The sequence below is a fragment of the Embiotoca jacksoni genome, unplaced genomic scaffold, assembly GCF_022577435.1.
Source record: "Embiotoca jacksoni isolate LCO1_2020_lvr unplaced genomic scaffold, fEmbJac1.0.p SCAF_28, whole genome shotgun sequence".
NCBI classification, from domain to species: Eukaryota; Metazoa; Chordata; class Actinopteri; family Embiotocidae; genus Embiotoca; species Embiotoca jacksoni.
This window is the reverse complement of record NW_027185379.1, coordinates 1,322,169-1,342,993: the sequence shown is the minus strand read 5'-3', so window position 1 is coordinate 1,342,993 and position 20,825 is coordinate 1,322,169. Positions and strand designations below refer to the sequence as shown.

Here is a 20,825-nt window from a genome sequence, read left to right as displayed (position 1 = left end):
ATACAAATAATCTATTTGAATGTACTCAACAGCATGAAACATAATGGATCTCGGCCTTGACAAGCCTCAACGCCAATGCTCAAGATTTTCACCCGTTGGAAACACCGTTGAAAGAGGCTCCAGATTTGTGTCACGTGTGAAATATATTAAGGGCCAACTCTGATGCGGTAACGTGATTTATAGCCTGCTCTGTTCTCTCTGTTGACTGTGAATATTTTTCTCCCCCCAGTGTCCTCCTTCAGAGACCTCGATGTTCGCCACAGCTCTCAGCCGAATCACACAGAGAGTCGTTCAGGACTTTACGGTGAATGATGAGAAAGCAGACAACTCCATGTTGCACTCTTGTGCTCGGAGACACACAGACACCTTGAGGTGTTGGCATCGAGGCCCTGTGGTGAAGGGTATGAAATGCCGCATGGCAGATTGGTCAGACAGGTTGGTTGTACAGAGTCAGTGAGACATGGAGGGTTGTCGTGTTCAAAGGTCCGTGCACTTTGGTGTTGCTACAGCAAAGTTTAGCTGGGGTTTCCTCTGTTTTCACATCACCCTGTGTGATCTTGGTCCATTTGATGCTCTGGATTCGATCACAGAAAACTGTACGTATCCAGTCGAAAGAGTGAAAGAAGAACATTTTCTGCATGTTAATCAAGGATGAAGCTCTGGGTGGATGTAAGACTTTTCCTTCTTCTAATTTTGCTGCAATTATTTGATCTGTCACACAATATAATACAAGGAAAAGATTTCTGCACTGCTGTTATACATGTGTATCAGCAACATAAGGGGTTGAGGTTGATGACCCCAAACTTGTTGGTGCATTATATTATGAGAATCATTCTCCTTTTAAACAAAGTACCATGTTTGCCCACCAGGTGGCAGTCCATGCCCATCTAAACTCCCAACACACGTTACAGTAATAGTTGCTGACATTTGAGTCATCTTTATTTTTTATTTTTTTTATCATCTTATCATTAATGGTAATCAGAGAAATAGAGAAGCTGACATACAAATATAGCCCACGGTTTCTTTGTTTGAGTGATCATTGACGTGTGTTATTGCTGGTGTTATTGCTGGGTTTATTTTAGGGGATTTTTGCGCGTTTCCTTGTGTTAAATGTCACCCTTTAATACCAGTGTTTGATGAATAGCTTATTCTTCATAACTAAGAATAGACACCAATAGGAAATACATTCGGGAAAAACCTTTTAACAAAATTCCCAGGACCATCAACTGCACAATGGCAGTTAATTATCTTCACTTCCCTGTTGAATCATCCTTCCAGACGGAGACGAAATGATTGAAACCATCACTGCTTTGTTTTAGTCTAGCCTTCCTTTTGAAAATACACAACCCGACCTCTAAGAAGCAACCAGACCCCGGGACGGTGCACCCACACAGCCCTGCCCTGCTGGCTCTCCCATCTCCTCACATTCACCAACTCTACTTTAACACCCGCTCCTTCTCCGGCCTGGCAAACTTTTACGCATCCTCAGCCAAGCAGCGTCGGTGAGACACTTTTATCATGCGAGGCTTGTTGACATGTCAGTCACTGCCTCGGTGGCAGACAGAGACAGGACAGGAGGGCGTGTGAGAGACAGACAGACAGACAGAGAGAGAGAGATGGTGCCTCTGAAGTCTTGGTTTCCTGATGTGGACAGAAGTCAGGCAGCAGAGCTCTGTTGAACAGCAGATGTTTTACACTGAGGCCGTTACCCTCATTTCCTGGGCGGAGAGCTCCTCGCTCTATTAGACGAGCAACAGGAACCAGAAAAAAAAGAGAAAAAAACGAGTTTGAGAAAGAGAGAGAGAGAGAGAGAGAGCGAGTGAGTGCAAGAGAAAAGTTATCTGAGCGCACCACAAATCACTTTGTCACCAGCAAGCTCTGACAAGCAGGAGGAGAGAGGGAGCGCACGAGCAGCGACGCACGGTTAAATAGAGGTGTGAAGAGGGAGTCGTGTCAGTGGAGAAGGTGTGAAGGAGCTACGGAGGGCATAAACGAGGTGATACCGTTGGATGGATAGAGGGAAGAGAAGCACAGAGACGAGCCCTGCATTCACAATTTGCCAGAACAGTGCAAGCTGAGAGGGACTTTCTTTCCTGCTGCTGCTGTCTGCATGGTGCGCTCATTTAAAGAAGAGAAGGTGTGTAAAACTCTTATGTGTTTGAGGAGGACGGCGTTTCCTGGACACTGACAGTTTAACAGGTCGGATAGCAGACCTGCTCGTGTCGTTTTAATCTTAATCAGAATAATATTATCAGGTCGGAGAATGAAGAGACTGGATAAGGAGACAGCTGCCCTGTCTGTGAAGTGGGCATGAGTCGCAGGCGTTGAAAGCAATTGCTGGTGTACTGCAGCTGTTCACAGATCACATGCTGTTGTTGGTAAAGAGGAAAAAAAAAAAAGAGGTAGTCAGAGCTGAGAGCAACTCATGTTTGTCAAGTGTTTTTCGTTAGGGATATGCAGAGGTTTTGCCACTTGTGTTGAATGACTGTGTAAAAGTAAAGGTTTTAAGTACAGACTAAACTTCCTTTCGCTTCAGCGTGGATATTTGGTTCGCGCCGGGCTGACTCAAAGCCCCTGAGAGTTTTATCTGGCCTGTAAAGGAAGCCAAAGGTCATCTGATCAAACTTTTACTTTTTCCACTTTAAGCACAGGATCATTATACTGCTAACTTCTCTTCCTCATGAAGACCTTTAGAGATGACATAACTGACATTAAATTCATACAGAGAAGTGCTGAATGATCTGTGAAGGGACCTTTTGTGGGTCAAGCGGGACAGAAAGCTTGCGACTCAGTGTTCTTCAGCTCCTTTCACATTCAACTAGCCTCTGGGGACAAGTAATGAGAGACTGTGTGGTGAGTGGACACGTGGAGGTGGTACATACTTTCTCTGAATAAAACAGGACTCCATTTAATATTGCGAGTGGAGAAATTGAAAACATATCAGTCGATCTGTGAGTACAGAACCAGGTTGTGTTGAGATTTTGATGATTTTGGACCGACACGTGCTCTGGAGGCTTTCTGAGTCTTGGGGAACTGTCTTGTGTGCATGAGCTCTTTTATCATTTGACAGCTCAGCTGTGGACTCCCTTCAGAGTCTGGGACGTCATTGTTGTTACCTGCGTGGCTGAGTCAGAGGCTGGCTCATCACTGGATGTCTGTCTGCCCACTGGGATTCTCCCCACCTGCTTCTATGCAAAGAAGACAGGAGTGTTAGGTGCTATTCACAGCGGTGGCGACGGCTGTGGACACAAATTTTCAGGACTCTCCACACTGCTGTAATTGTTCTGCCGTGTGTAAACACCTTGCGTCAGTAACACCTCTCCACGGAGTGATTCACTGTTCCCCAAGCATCCCCCGGTCAGAGGCAGGCAGTGAAAGAAAAGGTGAGGGAGGATCTGCTCTACGAATTGCAGTGTTTGAGTGGTTGCACTGTCAGAGTAGTCACCATGAAACTGGGGTTCTTGATGCTGATGGTCGTGTACACGGTGGGCAGCGTGAGTAGCATGTCTACATGTAAGACTGTGGACCTGGAGATGGTGAAGAAAAAGCGCATCGAGGCCATCAGGAGCCAGATCCTCAGCAAGCTGCGTTTGCCAAAAGCGCCCGAGCCGGATCAGACCTCAGACGATGAAGACATCCCCAGCAACCTGCTGTCCCTCTACAACAGCACCAAGGACATGCTGAAGGAGCAGCAGGTCGAGGTCCAGACAGACGTCACCACAGAACAGGAGGAGGAGGAGTACTTTGCCAAGGTGCTACACAAGTTCAACATGACCGGTGAGTATGAGACAACTCAAGAGCAACAATACAGAAGTCATGAATCCTGGTGAGGCCAAACTCAATTGTCAAGAATGAGGGACTGATTGATTGATTGACTGATTTGTGCCCCTACATTTACAGACACACACACACACACACACACACACACACACACACACACACACACACACACACACACACACACACACACACGCGCGCAGAGGGAAATGTCCTGTAGCTGTACTTATAGTTTAGACTTAGAAAACTGGTTCCTTCTTATGATCTGAAATAACAGTTACTAATGGCAGAGGGACAAATAAGTTTGTAAGGTTTGACAAATGTTGGTGTTGTTAAGTGCTTTAACAGAATGTTACGTAATTATATTTCAGCCCAAATAAGTCTTAAGTGGATCACTGGGACAGACAAAACTTAACCGCGGCAGCCCCAATTTATCGGTATTTGCCCGATGGCTAGTGTCGATTCCAATCAGGTCCATAAATTCCCTCAACATGTGTACCCCTTATGAGCTCCACCCAACATCTCCAGGCAACTTGGAGAGTTCAGAGATCATAGACGTTACATGTTAGCTGGACTTTGCGCCGCAGCTGGTGCGATGCTCGATGTTGCTTTCATTACACCAAGGGCATTTTTACGGTTTTATTTGTGCTGTTTGCTTGGCGAGGCTGCATGTTTGTTCAGCCAAATGGGTTTTGGCTGTAATTGTGCAATGACTCCCAAGCTATTATGATAAACATATTTTGTATTTTTTTGGGGGGGTTCTGTCTCTATGCTCCATTGTTCTCTACATGCCTATACTCCTCACCCATATCATGCAGGCATCCACACGATCCCCCTTTAATCCACCACTTCAAAAGAAAGACTAGAGTGGATGGACCGTGCTCAGGGGTGTGCAGACCAAAGAGGGAACAAAGCAACTTTCAAAATGAAGGGCACGATTTTGTTCTGCTCAGATGAAAATCAAAGAACAGGATGGAAAACAGAAAAATTAGATGAGAGAAGACACGAAATGGACTCATTCCCCCTAACCCTGTCTCATTCCTCTTCGTTTTCTCTTTTTTTTCTTTTCCTCCCGCTCACTTTGTCCCTCAGGGATTGGGGTTTTCCTGTAACTTGAGCATTGGATTCTCCCTTGCTTATCCTGTCACTTGTTCTCCATCATATCTCTTTCTCCATCAGGGCATGTTGCATTTCATTCCTGTGTCTATTTGACCACAATAACTCCTCTCTCTCTCTCTCTGTCTGTCTCTCTCTCTCTCTCTCTGTCTCTCTCTCTCTCTCTCTCTCTCTCTCTCTCTCTCTCTCTCTCTCTCTCCTGAGTTTCCTGAGCTTATTATCAGTGTGTTCACAGCGTGTTTTGTGACAGGGCAGCTTGGCAGGAAGGAAGGCAGGCTGATGACCACTGGGGTCGTGAGTGACTCAGGTCCGGTGCGAGCGGTGCCCATGGGGAGCGCTTGTTTTCTACCCATCCACTCACTTAGCCCAGTCCGGCTCCTTGAAACAAAGTCGACCTCCGCACACTGGAAAAAAGGAGAATACCAAATTCATGTTTAGGCTCATCAAGAACTGTTTTGCAATAATTGATAATGACACACAAGAGGGAGGGAGACATTCTAGCTTCTGTTTTTCCATAAGGTGTAACAGATGGAGGATTGTGTTTTAACTATTAAAATAACTTTATATATATATATATATATATATATATATAAATTTGAGTTTGTTTTTTAATTTTACGATGCACAGTTTCCTCCAGGGATACATACTTGTGTGCAGAGCAGTTAAGAACGTAATAGTTTTAGTCTCCATCATGGTAATTGTGTGGTTTATTAGGCTAAATTCCTTCAGCCAAGTTAGCAGTCACATCCCTCCCTCGAAGCCCACACAAATTCACCGTGATGCCGTCCAAGTGTAATTCAGCTCGTTTACAGAGGGAACTTTTTCTCCCTTTTGGAAATCAGCCACTTTGCACTGTTCAGGAGTGAAATGACTTCAGTGTTCTGGAGTGATTATTATAGTTACAAGAGGAGAGGAGTAACAGCAGGGGTCCCACAGCATGTGTCAAACATGGTGGAGAGGAGGAAATAAGACATCGATGAGCGGGCTGTGGGAGGGTGGAGCAGAGTATAAGGGAGGCAGATATTTAGCCAGTTGCTGGAATCTGGTTCCTCCCACTGGTAATTACAGAGCTGTCTCCCTACCTGTCACAACAGCTGTCCCCGCTTACCTGTGGATAGGCCCTGAATCAACACACAAATCCCCCCCCACACCCATAGCACGCAGCCCAGGGTGCTATCTTTACCCCGACCTGGAAGAGAGAGGCATCATCCGAGCCGATCGCCGAGAAGAACTTTTGCACTTTGTTGCCTCAAACTTTTGTGGACTTTTGGCCGGCCTCCAGAGACAATGCAAGCTGTGTTAATTAGAAAGTAGAAGTGAGGATAAAACTTCGGCGTAATTATGGTACTGCAGCCAAAAATGCTTCTTAAGGGAAGTGACTTAATTTCCTGTTTCACAAACACTTCTCTAACCCCGAACACATTTATCTCACTTTTCTCAAACTATCCGGGGACGAGGGACTTTGTGCTGCTTGGTTTCTGCAGGTTCACTGCTCTCCGCGTACTACACACCGTCATGATGCTCTGCGTTTTCATTCATGCCCTTAAGACCACACATTTGGGTGGGACCAGTAAAATGTCATCTCATTTCCCGTTCCTACATCAGCTCTTTTCAGTTTCACTGCAAAGAGTTGAAACACGAGATCAGCAACTACCCAGATGTTGATACTGGTAGATGATACACAAGCAGCCGTGACATGGAGTATCCTGGTACCGCCTGGACTGAGTATGCAGCACAAGTATGCAAGGCTGGGTTGAAATTTCTATCAAGGAGTAATTCCCGGACCTGCGAGCAGAGTTCTCTGCTTTGACAGGCTGAGGCAGAGTAGAGGTTTTGGGCCTGGGCCAGAACTTGCGCTCCATTGATACACATCTCCAATTTCTCCACACCCCCACTCACACTCCTCCACCTCTCAACAAATGTGAGTCGTATCCATATGAGTGCATTCTTCACTTTGCTGTTTTCTTTGCATTTACCCTCCTACCGCCTCTTACTCTATCTTCCACTCTCGATCTTCTGCCTCCCCGTGCTTCTCTTTGCACGACTCTGTCCGACTTAATCTTTTGTGACGTAGCACTGGCAGATTTATGGTGTTAAAGCCTCCAGTAGCTTGGCTCTGCTTTTTATCAGGCTCTGTAGGGGAATGTTCCTGCTGTCATGATATGGGCAGACTCAGGAATTCAAGTTGCAAATATGGGCAGCAATGGTTTAAGAGAACAAAACTCTCACTGTGGTCTGCTCTCCAGCAGCTGGTGCACATGAGTGTTTGGCTGCAGTTATGATTATTGAGTAACACTATGAACACAATCTCAATTTCAATTTCACTCAAGTGTGTAGACTGTGAAAAAAACCTTTTGATTAAGTTTATGATAAACAGAATGATAACTATCGAGGTATTATTTTACGTAGTAAATTACACAGTCATAATACCAAGAGAGAAAATATAATTAGCTAATGCAGGAAAAGTTCAGAAGAGAATATAAACTAACTTTGAAACACATGTCCACTGATTGTTCCCTTAGAGTACCTAAATGACCCATTGCCAAATTCTATTACATCTACTTTACCAAGAGATGTCACAGTGAAGATTATTTACTCAGTGTAGTCTGGCAATGATCAGAAACACAGTGGACCTCCGGGGACACAAGATAGATTACATAACTTTTCAGTGCTACTCTTGAGAAAAGTGAGAGAAAATAGAAACAACACAGATCAGGAATCACTTAGAAACAGACCAAACATAACAATTGCCATCAAGGGGGGTCCCCATTCTTTACAGATAAACACTAAGCAATGTGACACAACCAATGTAAATATATTAGGCATAATATATCACAAACAAACAGATCAGCTCATAGATGACCTCTGTTTTTCACGTTTTACATGAAATCTACAAAACAAATCATTGCCTGTCTTTAAATCACACAGAACAAAATAACTCGGACACCACCATGAACTCCAAAATCATTCCGATGTCCTTCAACATCTCTGAGATACGGAACAGCGTGGGAGATTACCGCCTGCTGACCAGCGCAGAGCTTCGGATGCTCATCAAGAAACCCACCATTGTTTCTGAGCAGCGAGTGGAGCTGTACTACATGGTGGGGAACGCAGCCCGCTACCACGCTTCCCGCTTCATCTCTAATCTCATGAGAGACAAATGGCTGTCCTTTGATGTCAGTGAACCCCTGCGACGCTGGCTTGCAGGGACCGGTGAGATATGCAAGCTTTATTTATTGATCTGGTACTAGTATGACCTCTGTCCATTTCCAAATAACATTAATCTTCACATACAAAAGGAAACAACCAGTTTTTAAATTCCTCAATTTCAATACATTTCTGTCTTACCAGAGGATGAACAAAACTTCCAACTTCGGCTGTTCTGTGAATGTGGCCACACAAGTACCGACAGCGGCTTCAGTTTTTCCGTCTCCGGGACCGGAAGTAGTCGGGGAGACACGCAACTTTTGCTAAAGATGACTCAGCAACCACCCTACATCCTGACTATGTCCATCCCTCAGAACATCAGCAGCCACCTCACCTCCCGCAGCAAACGCTCCACTGATACGAGGGACACCTGCACAGCGTAAGCAATTCTGCACACGTCACATCCTCCTGTACTTCATCGCAATAACAATAAAAAAAAAAAAAAAGCTGTTCTGGGCAACTTTCCAGCTTCAAAAATGTAGTGACACGTGAAACAAATAACATCAGCTTGTCCTGTTTATCCACTGTACATGTCTGCGGTCCTTTTATCAGCTGCTTGGTAAATGGACTGCATTTGCACAGCATGTTACAACCTTAGAAGGAAGTACTTTACAATACGCCTCTCATTCAGTTACACACACCCACGCAGTGATGCTAGGAACCGCCTCGCTAGCACACGGCCTGGTCTTTGGGTGAATGTAATGTTGTGCTTCAGGACACTTCAGCGTGTGGACAGGACTACGTGGGGTTCAAACCATTGACAAAGACTTCTGAGCCCCAGTGGATCACCGGCTCGGTGCTTTAAGGGGACAGTTTGGATTTTACAATTCAATTTTGATTTGAATGTGACTGCAACACATCAGACAGACTTTAAAGTAAACAAATAAATATTTTTTTTTTTTAAAAAGAGTAAATCTTCAGGAGTTTGTTTGGGTGGCGTGAGAGTGTCCTCTGTATACCTTCTACGGCATCTGTGCTGTAACCACATCCACCACGTCGTCGCACACTCAAGACGTTCCCCTGTTTCCTCTTCTGTAGCCAAACGGAGACCTGCTGTGTGCGGAGCTTGTACATCGACTTCAGGAAAGATCTGGGCTGGAAGTGGATACATAAGCCAACAGGCTACCATGCTAACTACTGCATGGGGTCCTGCACCTACATCTGGAATGCTGACAACAAATACTCGCAGGTAAATTGTGCAATCCGCAAACACGATTTTCCCCTTCGCTGGTTTGTTTCGTGCACACAGTAGAGTCGATCACATTAAGTAGTGAAGTGTGTGGCATGAGAGTCAGGTCTTGTTAAGAGGCTTTGAATTAAGCTCAATTCACACCTGGTGTTAACACCCAGGGTGATCCGATCACAAGTGGACAGGTCTAAGAACAGCTGACAGCGCGCTTTAGGCAAATTGAGGATGCATTGAGATCCGATCTGCTCAAACCGCATTCGGAGGATGTCTGCGGGGCACCTGGCCGTATTCTTAGTCCTTAAATGATAATCGATCAAGCTTCAGCTTCTTAAAGGAACCGTGTGAAGGATTCAGTGTCATCTAGCAGTGATGTTGCTGATTGTACAGATAGAGAATCTCCTCTAGAGCCAGTGTTTGGTTTGTCCATTCGGGACGATGGTAGAAACATGGCGGCGCAACTTGGCTTGGTCCGTGGAAAGGGACCCACTCCCTATGTAGAACAAACATAGTCTGTGTTTCAGGTGATTATACACGAATATTTTTACGATACCCCCCCCCCTCCCTATGTCCCTCTGGTACTCCTCAGTTTGGGGATCAAATAGTTTGAGTTGAAAACTTGAAGAAATCTGAGTCCCTCAAGAGGGTGATGAATTAAAAAGCCTTTAATCAAGTCATGTCTGTTTAATCATAGTAAAAACCTTCATGCCAATCTCTTACTGGTTAACATACATTTAAACATTAAGAGGCAAGTAACATTTAAACTGACCCAACTTTCCAAAAAGAGAAGAAAAAAAGAAAAAATACAGAGGCACAGTTACAAAAATGGAGACAAATCAAGTTCTCCATTCATTGCGTGGCTTTTAATGTGTAGATCCAAAATTATTCTCTTTGTAAGAGCCTTTTTAACCTGTCGTGGGTTTCCGTGTTTAGCCTCTTTGTAATGTAAAACCTTTGTGTATTGTGGGTTGCCAGTTCTAATAGCATGTTTATGTTCAGCCAGTCTGGCTTTCAGTTTCATTTTGTTCTTTCAATGTAGAAAAACAGCCACATGGACACTCAAGTCTGTAAACAACATAAGATGTACTGCAGTTTATAAATGACTTTATATTCTACTTTAGGCCTTATTTCAGTAAAGCAGTTGGTATTGATCATATTACAGCAATGATTACAATTTCAACTTCAACATCTTTTTACAAGTTTGTCATTCAGGATAAATTTGTAAAAAAGTCATCTTGAACCTCTTTGAACCTCAAAATGGAACTAAAAGCCAGACTGGCTGAACATAAACATGTTATTAGAACTGGAAATCCACAGTACCCAATGCCTTTACATTACAAAGAGGCTGACCACGGAAACTGTAATTCATTGAGGGTATCTGGTACCGAGCGTGTAGAAAAGTCAGTGAGAGGCGGCGACCGGTTAAAAAGGCTCTTACAAAGAGAATCATTTTGGATTTACACATTAAAAGCCACACAATAACCTGGTTTGAATGGAGAACTTGACTTGTCTCCATTTTTGTAACTGTGCCTTTGTTTTTTTTTTCCTGTCTTTGTAAAACTGGGTCAGTTTAAATGTTTCTTGCCTCTTAATGTTTAAATGGTAAATGGTCTGTACTTGTATAGCGCTTTATCACCTTTCGGTCTCAAAGCGCTTTAACATTGTTTTCCCATTCACACACTAATGAGACAGATCACCATGCAAGGTGCTGCCATCAGGAGCACATTCACCATGGTACACCATCGGGAGCAACTTAGGGTTCAGTGTCTTGCTCAAGGACACTTAGGCATGTGGACAGGAGGAGCTGGGGATTGAACCACCAACCTTCTGATTAGTGTTCAACCCACTCTACCGTCTGAGCCACAGCCTCCCAAATGTATGTTAAACTATGAAGAGAGTTTTGATTCATATTTGCATTTGGTTTCTAGTCCGTGACATTATGTTTCCTATCAGGTGTCTTTACCTGCTCCCCATGTACTGGGTGACAGTTCATTGGTCCATACTGGTCACGTGACCACTGACCAACACACATAAGGAACAGCCCAAAGGCAGCTGATTTGTATCTGATGACCTGATGACCTGATGAGTGTCTGAGAGGCTGAAACGCGTAGGCAGCAGTTTTTACTATGATTGAACAGCCATGACTGATTAAAGGCTTATTAAGTAATCACCCTCTTGAGTGACTCAGATTTCTCCCAAGTTTTCAACACAACTAGAACACGTAACCAAGGGCTCTGAATATTGGGATGGACATCTTGCTTAATATCCTGACATTATAGATTTACTGATTAATTGAATAATAAGAAAAATGAAATGATAACGTTGTGTTGATATGTCGACATATTAATTATTAATGATAATAACCATTACTTTCGTGGATGTTTAAAAAAAAAAAAATGCAGCACTTTGACATACAATAGTGAGTCAATGAAATATTGAAAGAGTGTTTAAGTGGTTAACAAAAGCACTCTTGTAAATCCTCTAAAACTTAATCCTGCATTACAACTGCTTTGGCAAACAACTTGTTGGTGATGAACTGATGCGATTCGAGTTCTCAGTGTTCTGATGTTTCCATTATGTTGTTGTTTATAGATTTTGGCTCTGTATAAGCATCACAACCCAGGAGCCTCTGCCCAGCCCTGCTGTGTTCCCGAAGCACTGGAGCCACTGCCAATCCTCTACTACGTGGGCAGGCAACACAAGGTATCTACACCGCAGCTGTGAAACAGTCATTCTGAGGCGACATGTTTACAGAACCTTTTGTGGGAAGCCAACACTTAGAGATGATTTACTGTGCATTTTTACTTTCAGGTGGAGCAGCTGTCCAACATGATCGTGAAGTCCTGCAAGTGTAGCTAAAAATACAGCATGGCACACTGCGCTCTGCCTCCTCTCAAAACATACAGGGATGGAAGAAGTTGTGTTTGAGGCACCAGAGAGGAGCATGTGACAGAGACAAAGACACAGATGTCATGTGGACAAGGGGAACAAAATATTTAAAGTCAACAGGATCTCCAGCTTTTCTCCTTCAAGCTCTGCTATTATAGCATTTGGACACACGTCAAACCTGGGACTTCTTTATGCTACAGATAATAATTTCTTATGTATATACTTTTTTCTTCTTGCAGTAGTCAAAAAAAATATCTGTCTTGAAATGAATTTATTTATTTGTTGGATGGACAGAGTTGTAGAGAAATGATACATATAAAAGTGTGTCAGTTTGACATGGAGAAGGATTACCACGATTTGTAAAATTAAAAAATTAAAAAATTAAAAAATTAAAAAAAGCACACGAGGACCAAAGTGACCTTGATGGGAAAAACTTTCATTTGTCACAGATGATTGCCTTCTGGTTGCCACATCAGCTTTCAAAGAGGTCATAGAAAAAGGTGCTTAATCCCAGGTGGTAAACTGTGGTTGTTGGGGTTTTCCTGGAAGATAAGGCAGCAGGTGTTTGGGAAACGAGCAACATTGCAAAGGACAGAAAGAAAAAAACAACACAGGGGATAGTCCAACCTGGGGAAACCCCCGAAGACTGAAAGGGTGGACTCCTCAGCCAACGAGGCAACGTTTCACAGGAACCGTCCATCTGTCGTACTTTCTTTTGTTTGTTTTTACAGCCCATGTGATTTTTACAATGCCTTTAATGTCAGTATCTTTGTGTTCATAATTGAATGCCAGATTGTCCTTGCAGCCTCCTGGTCTGTCAAAGCCGAGAGTGATATCAGCGGGTTATACGAGTGATGACACCACGTCTTTAGATGGTGATGGTCACAGGATGTGTTTGTGGTGTTGGTTTTAGGGAAGTCACTCAGAGTTATTGTTTTTTTGTTTGTTTGTTTTTAAATCACACATGGGTAAATTATTGTCTTTTATTTTCAGAGAAAGTCTTTACTTTCATCTGAAATGTGATATTTTCTTCATGACTCAAGATCTGATTCAGCTCCTGGGATTTGCTTTACAAATAAAACCAACACATTTTTCAGCTTTTCACATTTTTAAAGTGCACTTGCTATTTGAAATTTGTTTTTTGTAAATATTTAAAAAAAAATTGGAAATAAACATGTTAAATTATCACATCAGAGTGGAAAACTTTGGGAGAGGTTTCCACTTGGCAGAGAATTAATTGTGTTGTGTAAGTGTGTTTTGCACTTGTCAGGTCATGTGTTTGTTTTGATTCTAAGAATATTTTGCAATATTAAGAAAGACATACTGGCACATACACAATTATGTGGACGTGAATGCAACCAGATAATGCAGTTTTGTCTTAGTAGTTTCAGTTTCAGTCTACTTAAGTGGAAAAAATCTTTACTGAAATGTAACTTTACAAAAACAAAACTGTGACTTTAGATGGCAACGTCATTTGCTGCAGTTCAGGACCATTGTGGAACAATGAAACCCACTTTTCATCGGGTTTTCCTCCTACACTTTATGCAAATACTCTTCTCCTTAAATATCTCACATCTAATTCTTTGCTGATGAGGATTTGTCTCACTGAGAATGCACAGGGAACAAATAACACTTCTTTTAGCAGATGATAAAATCGTAAAACTAGGTTGTGAACTGTCCAATGTAGAAGACAGATCCACAGATCAGTGGAAAAGTGTGCCAGGTGCATGTGAACTATTTCTGGACAACCACTGGATGCCTGTTTACTCTAGACAACCGTGGACTGACTGAGGAAGAGCAGAAAGTCCTGCTGGGCTTTGTGAGCGGCCAAACCAACACCGGAGTTCCTGGACACATGGACCCGTTCTTGGCACTCCCTTTACCTGAAGGGATGCATGCCATACCAAAATTTTTTACTATCTACATGCACCTTGTCCACCCCACCCCCACCCTACCAGCCCCACCCCTCTCCCTCTGTACTCAAGGGATTACTGTCAGCCCATGAGGCTGAATTGGGAATGAGGAGAGCAGGTCCAGACCCGTTGGTAAGTCCCAGACTTAAGGGCAGTGACTACATGGAAAATTAAACACACATACTCTACACATACACATGAAAACACTGAACCCACTGACACACAGCCACAGCTCCAGCGCACCAACATCAAATGCCTTACATAAGCTTTGTGCCAGTGAGTGGTGTGGGGGATGCTTGTGCTGCTAACAAGGTGACAGCGATCTGTGCTATCTTGTTCCAAAGCTGGTCATGTTACCCAGAAAGCACAGGAATTTTGTTCCAATGAGACAACACACAAGAGCGCCTGTTTGGAAAGTGCTCGTCGAAGACCGAAAAACAAAGTGCAATGAAACGTGATCGGCATAATTGAATCCCCTCTTGTATCACCTCTCAAAATCAGTCTGAATGATCTGTTGCCAGGTCTTGATTATTAATGCTGCCAAAGCATAACATGCACTGTGTTATCTTGGCAGGGAAAATGCCTGTGTTAAAAGAGTTGTTTTTGTTCCCGAGAAAACAAGATCATTACCGAAAGACATAAGTTTTGTTGGAGAAGACAAGATCATTAAAATTTGACTCTAAAAATGTTTTTTTTTTATTTTCCCTGTAATGACCAAACGAAGTGTATGAATGTCAAGAGGCTCATAAATCTATCACGGTGTTAATGGAACAGGGCCTGAGGGAAGTTAAACTCAAGTAGGCTTGTCCTTCTAACCAATGTTCATTTCTCAACAGCTGCTTCCTCTCAGGCCCTCTGGCTTTTTATGGGACTGAAACAAACTGCTGACACCTCCTGCCACAGAAAAGCACATCCCAGAAAACCCTCTGTCCAAAGACAACTATAGGCAGCACCTCAATACGCATACAAATGTTACACGAGAGGAGAGTTGAGATGGATGCCTGCAGCATTTCAAGGTCAAGCAGGTGTTCGTTTACCACTAACACAGTCCACGTGCCGAGTTTATGACTGCATGAGTAACCAGAAAATCATTCTGTTGTTGCTCTTCATCAGTTTTTACATAATTGGTCCTTTAATTGCATCCATATGCAGTGTTTCATCTTCGTTTATCTGCAAAAAAATGAAAGGCTCTGTTCACGTAATGTTGCTCGAGCCATTTCTTTCTTTGTGGTATTTTTACAAGTTCACAATGAAAACTGATCACGTTAAATGAAAGCTGATTCGCCGCGCCGCTGGTCTTCAAATGCTATTTCGGGTTCTGTCTTATTACAACATCTATGACATTTGCAATTATATGTCCATGAATCTTTTGCCACAACTGGTCATTAAAAGTGGAGCAGTAAAGCAGCCTGGTGGACGTAGACGGAGCTGACTACGACCTTAATAACAGACTCTGATGTCCTGCTGCTGCGCAGCTTTGCTTCACAAACACACAGCTGTTCAAATCCATTGTTGCTCCAGGTGCTGAGTCTGTGTGCAAGCACACACAAATACACACACATCAACAAACATGCCTTTCTACTCCCAGTTACAACTGTTTTGTAATTTAAATTTTTATTTTTTCTTAAAAATAATATTGGTTTATATTTTACATGTTCATTGTAACTCTTGATAAAAGACGTCTGGCTGAACAAATGTATGTTTTTGTTTCACTTTTTTGCCTGTTTTGAATATGATATTTCTTTATTATGATTACTTACTTTAGTTAGTCATAAATATAAAGTTAGATATTATAACTGTATTAAAAGGCTAAATCAATTGTAGTCTTTTTGTTTTGTTTCACTTCATACACTGGATTTTAAATAGTTTGAGGTTACATTCATAAAAGTTTTGATTATTTCCTCTTCTAATTCACCCAGATTACTATATTGCATAAATTTGCTAACACAATCTTAAAATATTAACACACACACGTTAACAAGATTGTAATACATATGAGTTAATCCATGACTCGACCACCTTTGTCTACCGGTTCAGTGAGTCATTACATGTTAAACATCGGGCAAAATGTTAGAAGTGAGTTGACAGATTTTCCCTTCTTCACCTGTCCTGCCTTTACCGCCGTCCCTCTCCTTCACACCTGCAGCTTAAGTTGCGATGCTTATCACAGTGTGAGCCACCCAACCATATCTCTTGCTTCGTCTCCTCTTTTCTCTCTTTACCCTCTAATCTTTTTTGTTAACCCCAGCCAGCTCTCTGAAGATTGCCTGAGAGTTTTGAGTTTTCACCTGAACTAAACAAGGCAAGAGATAGGGGAGGGGGAAAAAAAAAGATGTAGGTGACTGAATGAATGAGGGAAGTACGGAATAAAATACCACACACATTTGCTCGCTAGAAATTTAGCAAATATATTTTAGCACTGATGACTACAAATTAGAAATTAACTGAAGGAAAACAACAATTGGTAAATGAAAATTGCTCATTTCCTCTTCACCGGATGGTGGCTGGGCTCTTTGTCATGTATATAACCAGTAGCGAACATCATAGCTCAAGATACAGAGGATCAAAGACGGAGGAGAAAAGCTCTCTTCAAAGTGAAAAGTACAAAGGGAAAGTATGACAAACCGTGTGAGAGTGTCTGAGTGTAGTTAAACAGCATGCCATGCCCTGACTCATTTGCTGGACCTCAGTAAGTAAGAAATGTTTTCTAAAAAAGGAAAGGTACCAATTACATTTCTGGACTGGCTCCTTCTCACGGTACCGCCCATCCATTTCCTTCCCTCTCAGAACCTCTCTCCGTGTCCCTGGACACAGAGGGACAGATCAGCGCCTATAAACAGCTACCATCTCCCTGGGTGATAAACAGAGGAGAGGATCTGGCCCTGAAAAGACAACAACGACCATGTAGGACCTACACCCAGAGGAGAGGCAGCCTCGAAATAGAAGTTCACTCTCACAGCCCCAACCGAGGAGGAGGGAAGAGTCGGTGAGGGACGATGTTTGAGGGTCCCATAGCTGCCCCCATCGAGCGTTTATTACAATAGCATCTGTAACTCACTGACTTTATAACGGAAACCTCTTTCTGGAGTTGTTAAAAACTAAAGGCTAATGTAGTATTGTACTGGATGTGAACACAACAACAGCAGTTTAAAATGTTTATCAGTTGTTTTTGTTTCGGTTGACTTGGGGACGGAAAACCTTTTAAACAAGCTGTCAGTCAGACGGCCTTAAATTTATTATCAGAGGTCTTTGTTGCAAACCAAAAGCCGGTCCAGCGTTCACTCTTCAGTTAGCGCCGTAATGTTCTCCTCCAATTGCTGTGAAACATATTCAGCTGTTTAACAAGATGTTTTACTTGGCTGGGAAAACCAAAACAATGAGCTAAAAGAGTCTAAAAGTATTTGTAGGGCTGCAGATTTGGGTTTAATTGTAACTATGTTTGCCCAAGTGACCCCATTTTACAGAGCCAAAAAGATTAAAGGATAGTCGAACTAAATGGTGGTCCAGATTGCAGCTTTTCATTTGAGGAATTACAACTTCTTTTTTTTTTTTTGCTTTATGTAAACTGAACATACTGTGTCTGGGTTTTTTAACATTTGGTTGGACAAAACATCTGAAAACGTGATTTTTGGGGGATTTGCTTTCAGTTTAAAGACTTAATTATACGATTCATTCAAGAAACTGACCAGCATATTAATTGACGATCAAAACGATCATTATTTGGAGCTTATATTAGTTGTACGATTCTGTGTCAACGTAGAAAGTACGTTGATCAGTGCAGATAAATCCCGTGTGATTATGGCATCATAACATAATGGCACATTTTTGTGGTACACAAATGAAAAGTGAAGGATTTTGGAAACATGCAGCCGTGTAGTGGCTGAAGCCAGCGGACCAGAGGCATGCCAGCGCTGGCAGAGCAGCGGCTCTCCACAGACCCCTTATTGAGCTTGGCTGCACTGACGCTCTCAGTCTCACCGGTGGGACTACACATAAGTTCAATCGCACTCTATTACTCATCCCACGTACTCGTTCGTCCAAGCTCACACACACACGGATGCACAGACGTAGTAAAAGCAGGGGCAATGCTGCTGACTCCAATTAAGTGAGGTGTGACTTAAGTTACAAATCAAACTCTGCCGTTAAACTGACACAGTGAACAAAAAAGAAATATCATCTTCCCCGCTCGACGAACCTACGTGCGCCTGCACACACACACTGCTTGTATCACGTAGTAACCTGACTCTACTTCTGGAATAAATGGGAGGTTAGGGAGGTGTGAGGTTTTGAGGGTAGCTTTTGGTGGAGGGTCTGTTTTTCATTATTCAACTGTGATCTGCAGCCTCCTGAGGCAGTGGAGCTCTCAGCTGTATTGATGGGCGCACAAGGGTTACGACAGCAGAGAGAAAAGCTCGGCAGCCTGTTCCTCCATTGCCTCCGCTCAGAGGGACATTAGGTCAGCGTGCCGCCACCCCTCCTTTCTCTCCCCACCAGCTCTGAATTCCCCAAAGAACAAAATTCCTCCTTCCCAGTCCCTCTGTTTACAACACGCCATCCTTTGAAGCAACATGCGAGTGTTTGTGTACGTGCACGGGTACACAAATGTGTGTGTGTGTGTGTGTGTGTGTGTGTTTGTCAGTTAGCCTTGAGCAACTGAGCCTTGGTGAATACATAAACGCTTCAGCATGACACTATCAAAGCTAGACTGTGCGTTTGAGCATGTTGGTATTTTGAGGATCGGACACACCTGAGCAGGTATGGTAGGAGCATACATCTGTGTGACGGCTGTTTTAGTTGTTTTTTTTTTAACATCGCTGAACTGAAGGCAAAATCTTGACCAATTGAATTACAAAGAGATAGGGAGAGTGCATGAGAGCGATGGGTGGAGGAGAAAGCTGTGAGTCATCACCAAACTTGGGATGCGCTCATTTTAAAAGGCCGAGAGAGGAAGACTGAATGTGGAGACAAAGAAAAACAAATGAGTTGCTATTCTAATTAAAGCAGCCCTAAAGGAGAGGGTGGGGGTGTTAGGGAGAGTCGGAGGTCACAGCGAGCTGAGTCATTCCTTTACACCCATTTCCTGTGATTGGGGCACTTTGGGAGCGGGCAGCCGGGTGAAATTATGTGTATGGTTCATGCAGGCCTTCCTCATTTCTCCTCCCATTCAATGCACTCTCACGAACAATGATGCGATGCACATACCGCAACTTGGAACATATATATATATTCAGACGCACTCATACGTAGATGTGCAATATGAATATATGCACAGAGGCTCACGCATATACATGAACTCATACATATACAAACAGCTGTTGATATTAATTGTTGAATTGTTGGGTTTCTCTGTATAACATTGTAAAGTCTTGCTGTAAGGACTTTAATGTGTTAAGTGCCATGAAATAACCTGTGTGGTGATTTGGCGCTATATAAATAAAGTTGAATTGAATTGAATATGCGGTTCAGACCAGTTAGCATAGCTGTATCTGCCTAGCTCAATTAGCTTGTCATCTGGCAATCTAGCAAAGGGGGCTTACTTTATGTAGCAAACAAACCAGGCGTACTGACCTTGATTAGACTATTAAAAACGGACGTTTAGTGCATCTAATAACAACACAAACCGCAGATAACCATAAAGTATTAACCGCCACGTTTTTAGTTGATCCGCTACTGAGTTCATAAAATCAAACTTCCCAACTGTCACAACTACCAGCTGGCAGCAGAGCAAGAATACGCAAAACTCGACCAAACTGCCAAAACGGTGAAAGCTGGCCTGAAGCCAGACGACCTGGACGCTACAGTGACTATCGCCTTTTAATGGACAATGTGGTTTTACAAGACACAACTGAAGTTTCTTTTTATTGCACTTTTAAACTTGTACTCCACTACATTACATAGACGAACACAGTGTATGTATTAAACCACAATATATATATATACATAAAGTTGGTAAAGTATTCTCTATCCTTACCAGCTATTTTAAAAGGTTGTAAAAATGACGTTATCATGACTTCGAGTTTATGTCATTTCTGCTGGTAATATGTTATCTTTATTTATACTACACTCTATTTTTAGCTATACTAATACAAAAAAATTCTGTAAGCAAGACCTGTATGTAGTATTTTGAAAATACGTTTGGTTTTTTTTACTGCTTTCAGTGAAGCGCCTCTTCCTTCCTACACTTTAGGGCAGCAAACAAATATACCAGACTTGACAGCTGCGTTGGCACATTCACTCACATGTACACACACATGTGCTCAACACACACGGACAAGAAAGGAATAGTGTTCGGCAGGTATAACAGAACCCAGACCTTTCAATAGGCACTAATTCAAGCCAGTCGATCGCAGCATCAGTCGAGCCCTCGAGCACTTCTGAATCATAAAGGCTAACTTTCAATACATTGGAGTGGCTGAGAGCTTCACACACAACATGCCTTCAGTGGAAGCATCGGAGACATCTGTGAGCAAATTCATTAAGAGTAATCTGCTTGCTGACCACAGTGCCGATAAAGACGGAGATCAAAAAGACCGAGGTCCACTGGGAAGTTGGCGGATAGTATCTGCGGTTGATTTTTAGTTCACACCACCTGATGAACACATGTGACTGAGCCACGAAGGGTGGTCCTCCTTTTCGCCTTGATATATCTACTGGCTGGTCTCCGCGGTACAAATAGGTGAAAAGAGGCCATCTGCTGCAAAGAACACCTAAATCTAATCCTGCTTCCCTTGACTGGC

General features: G+C 42.9%; 1 protein-coding gene across 1 annotated transcript; it reads left to right on the top strand.

The window, feature by feature from the left end:
* The first annotated feature begins 1,518 nt into the window (after window positions 1-1,518).
* Window positions 1,519-13,363, top strand: tgfb1a (transforming growth factor, beta 1a). Its single transcript, XM_069161054.1, has 6 exons — window positions 1,519-3,777; window positions 7,822-8,106; window positions 8,245-8,479; window positions 9,139-9,289; window positions 11,879-11,989; window positions 12,098-13,363. The coding sequence occupies exons 1-6, from the start codon at window positions 3,447-3,449 to the stop codon at window positions 12,143-12,145; spliced, it is 1,161 nt and encodes a 386-aa protein (XP_069017155.1). The 5' UTR covers window positions 1,519-3,446; the 3' UTR covers window positions 12,146-13,363.
* The last annotated feature ends 7,462 nt before the right edge of the window (window positions 13,364-20,825 follow it).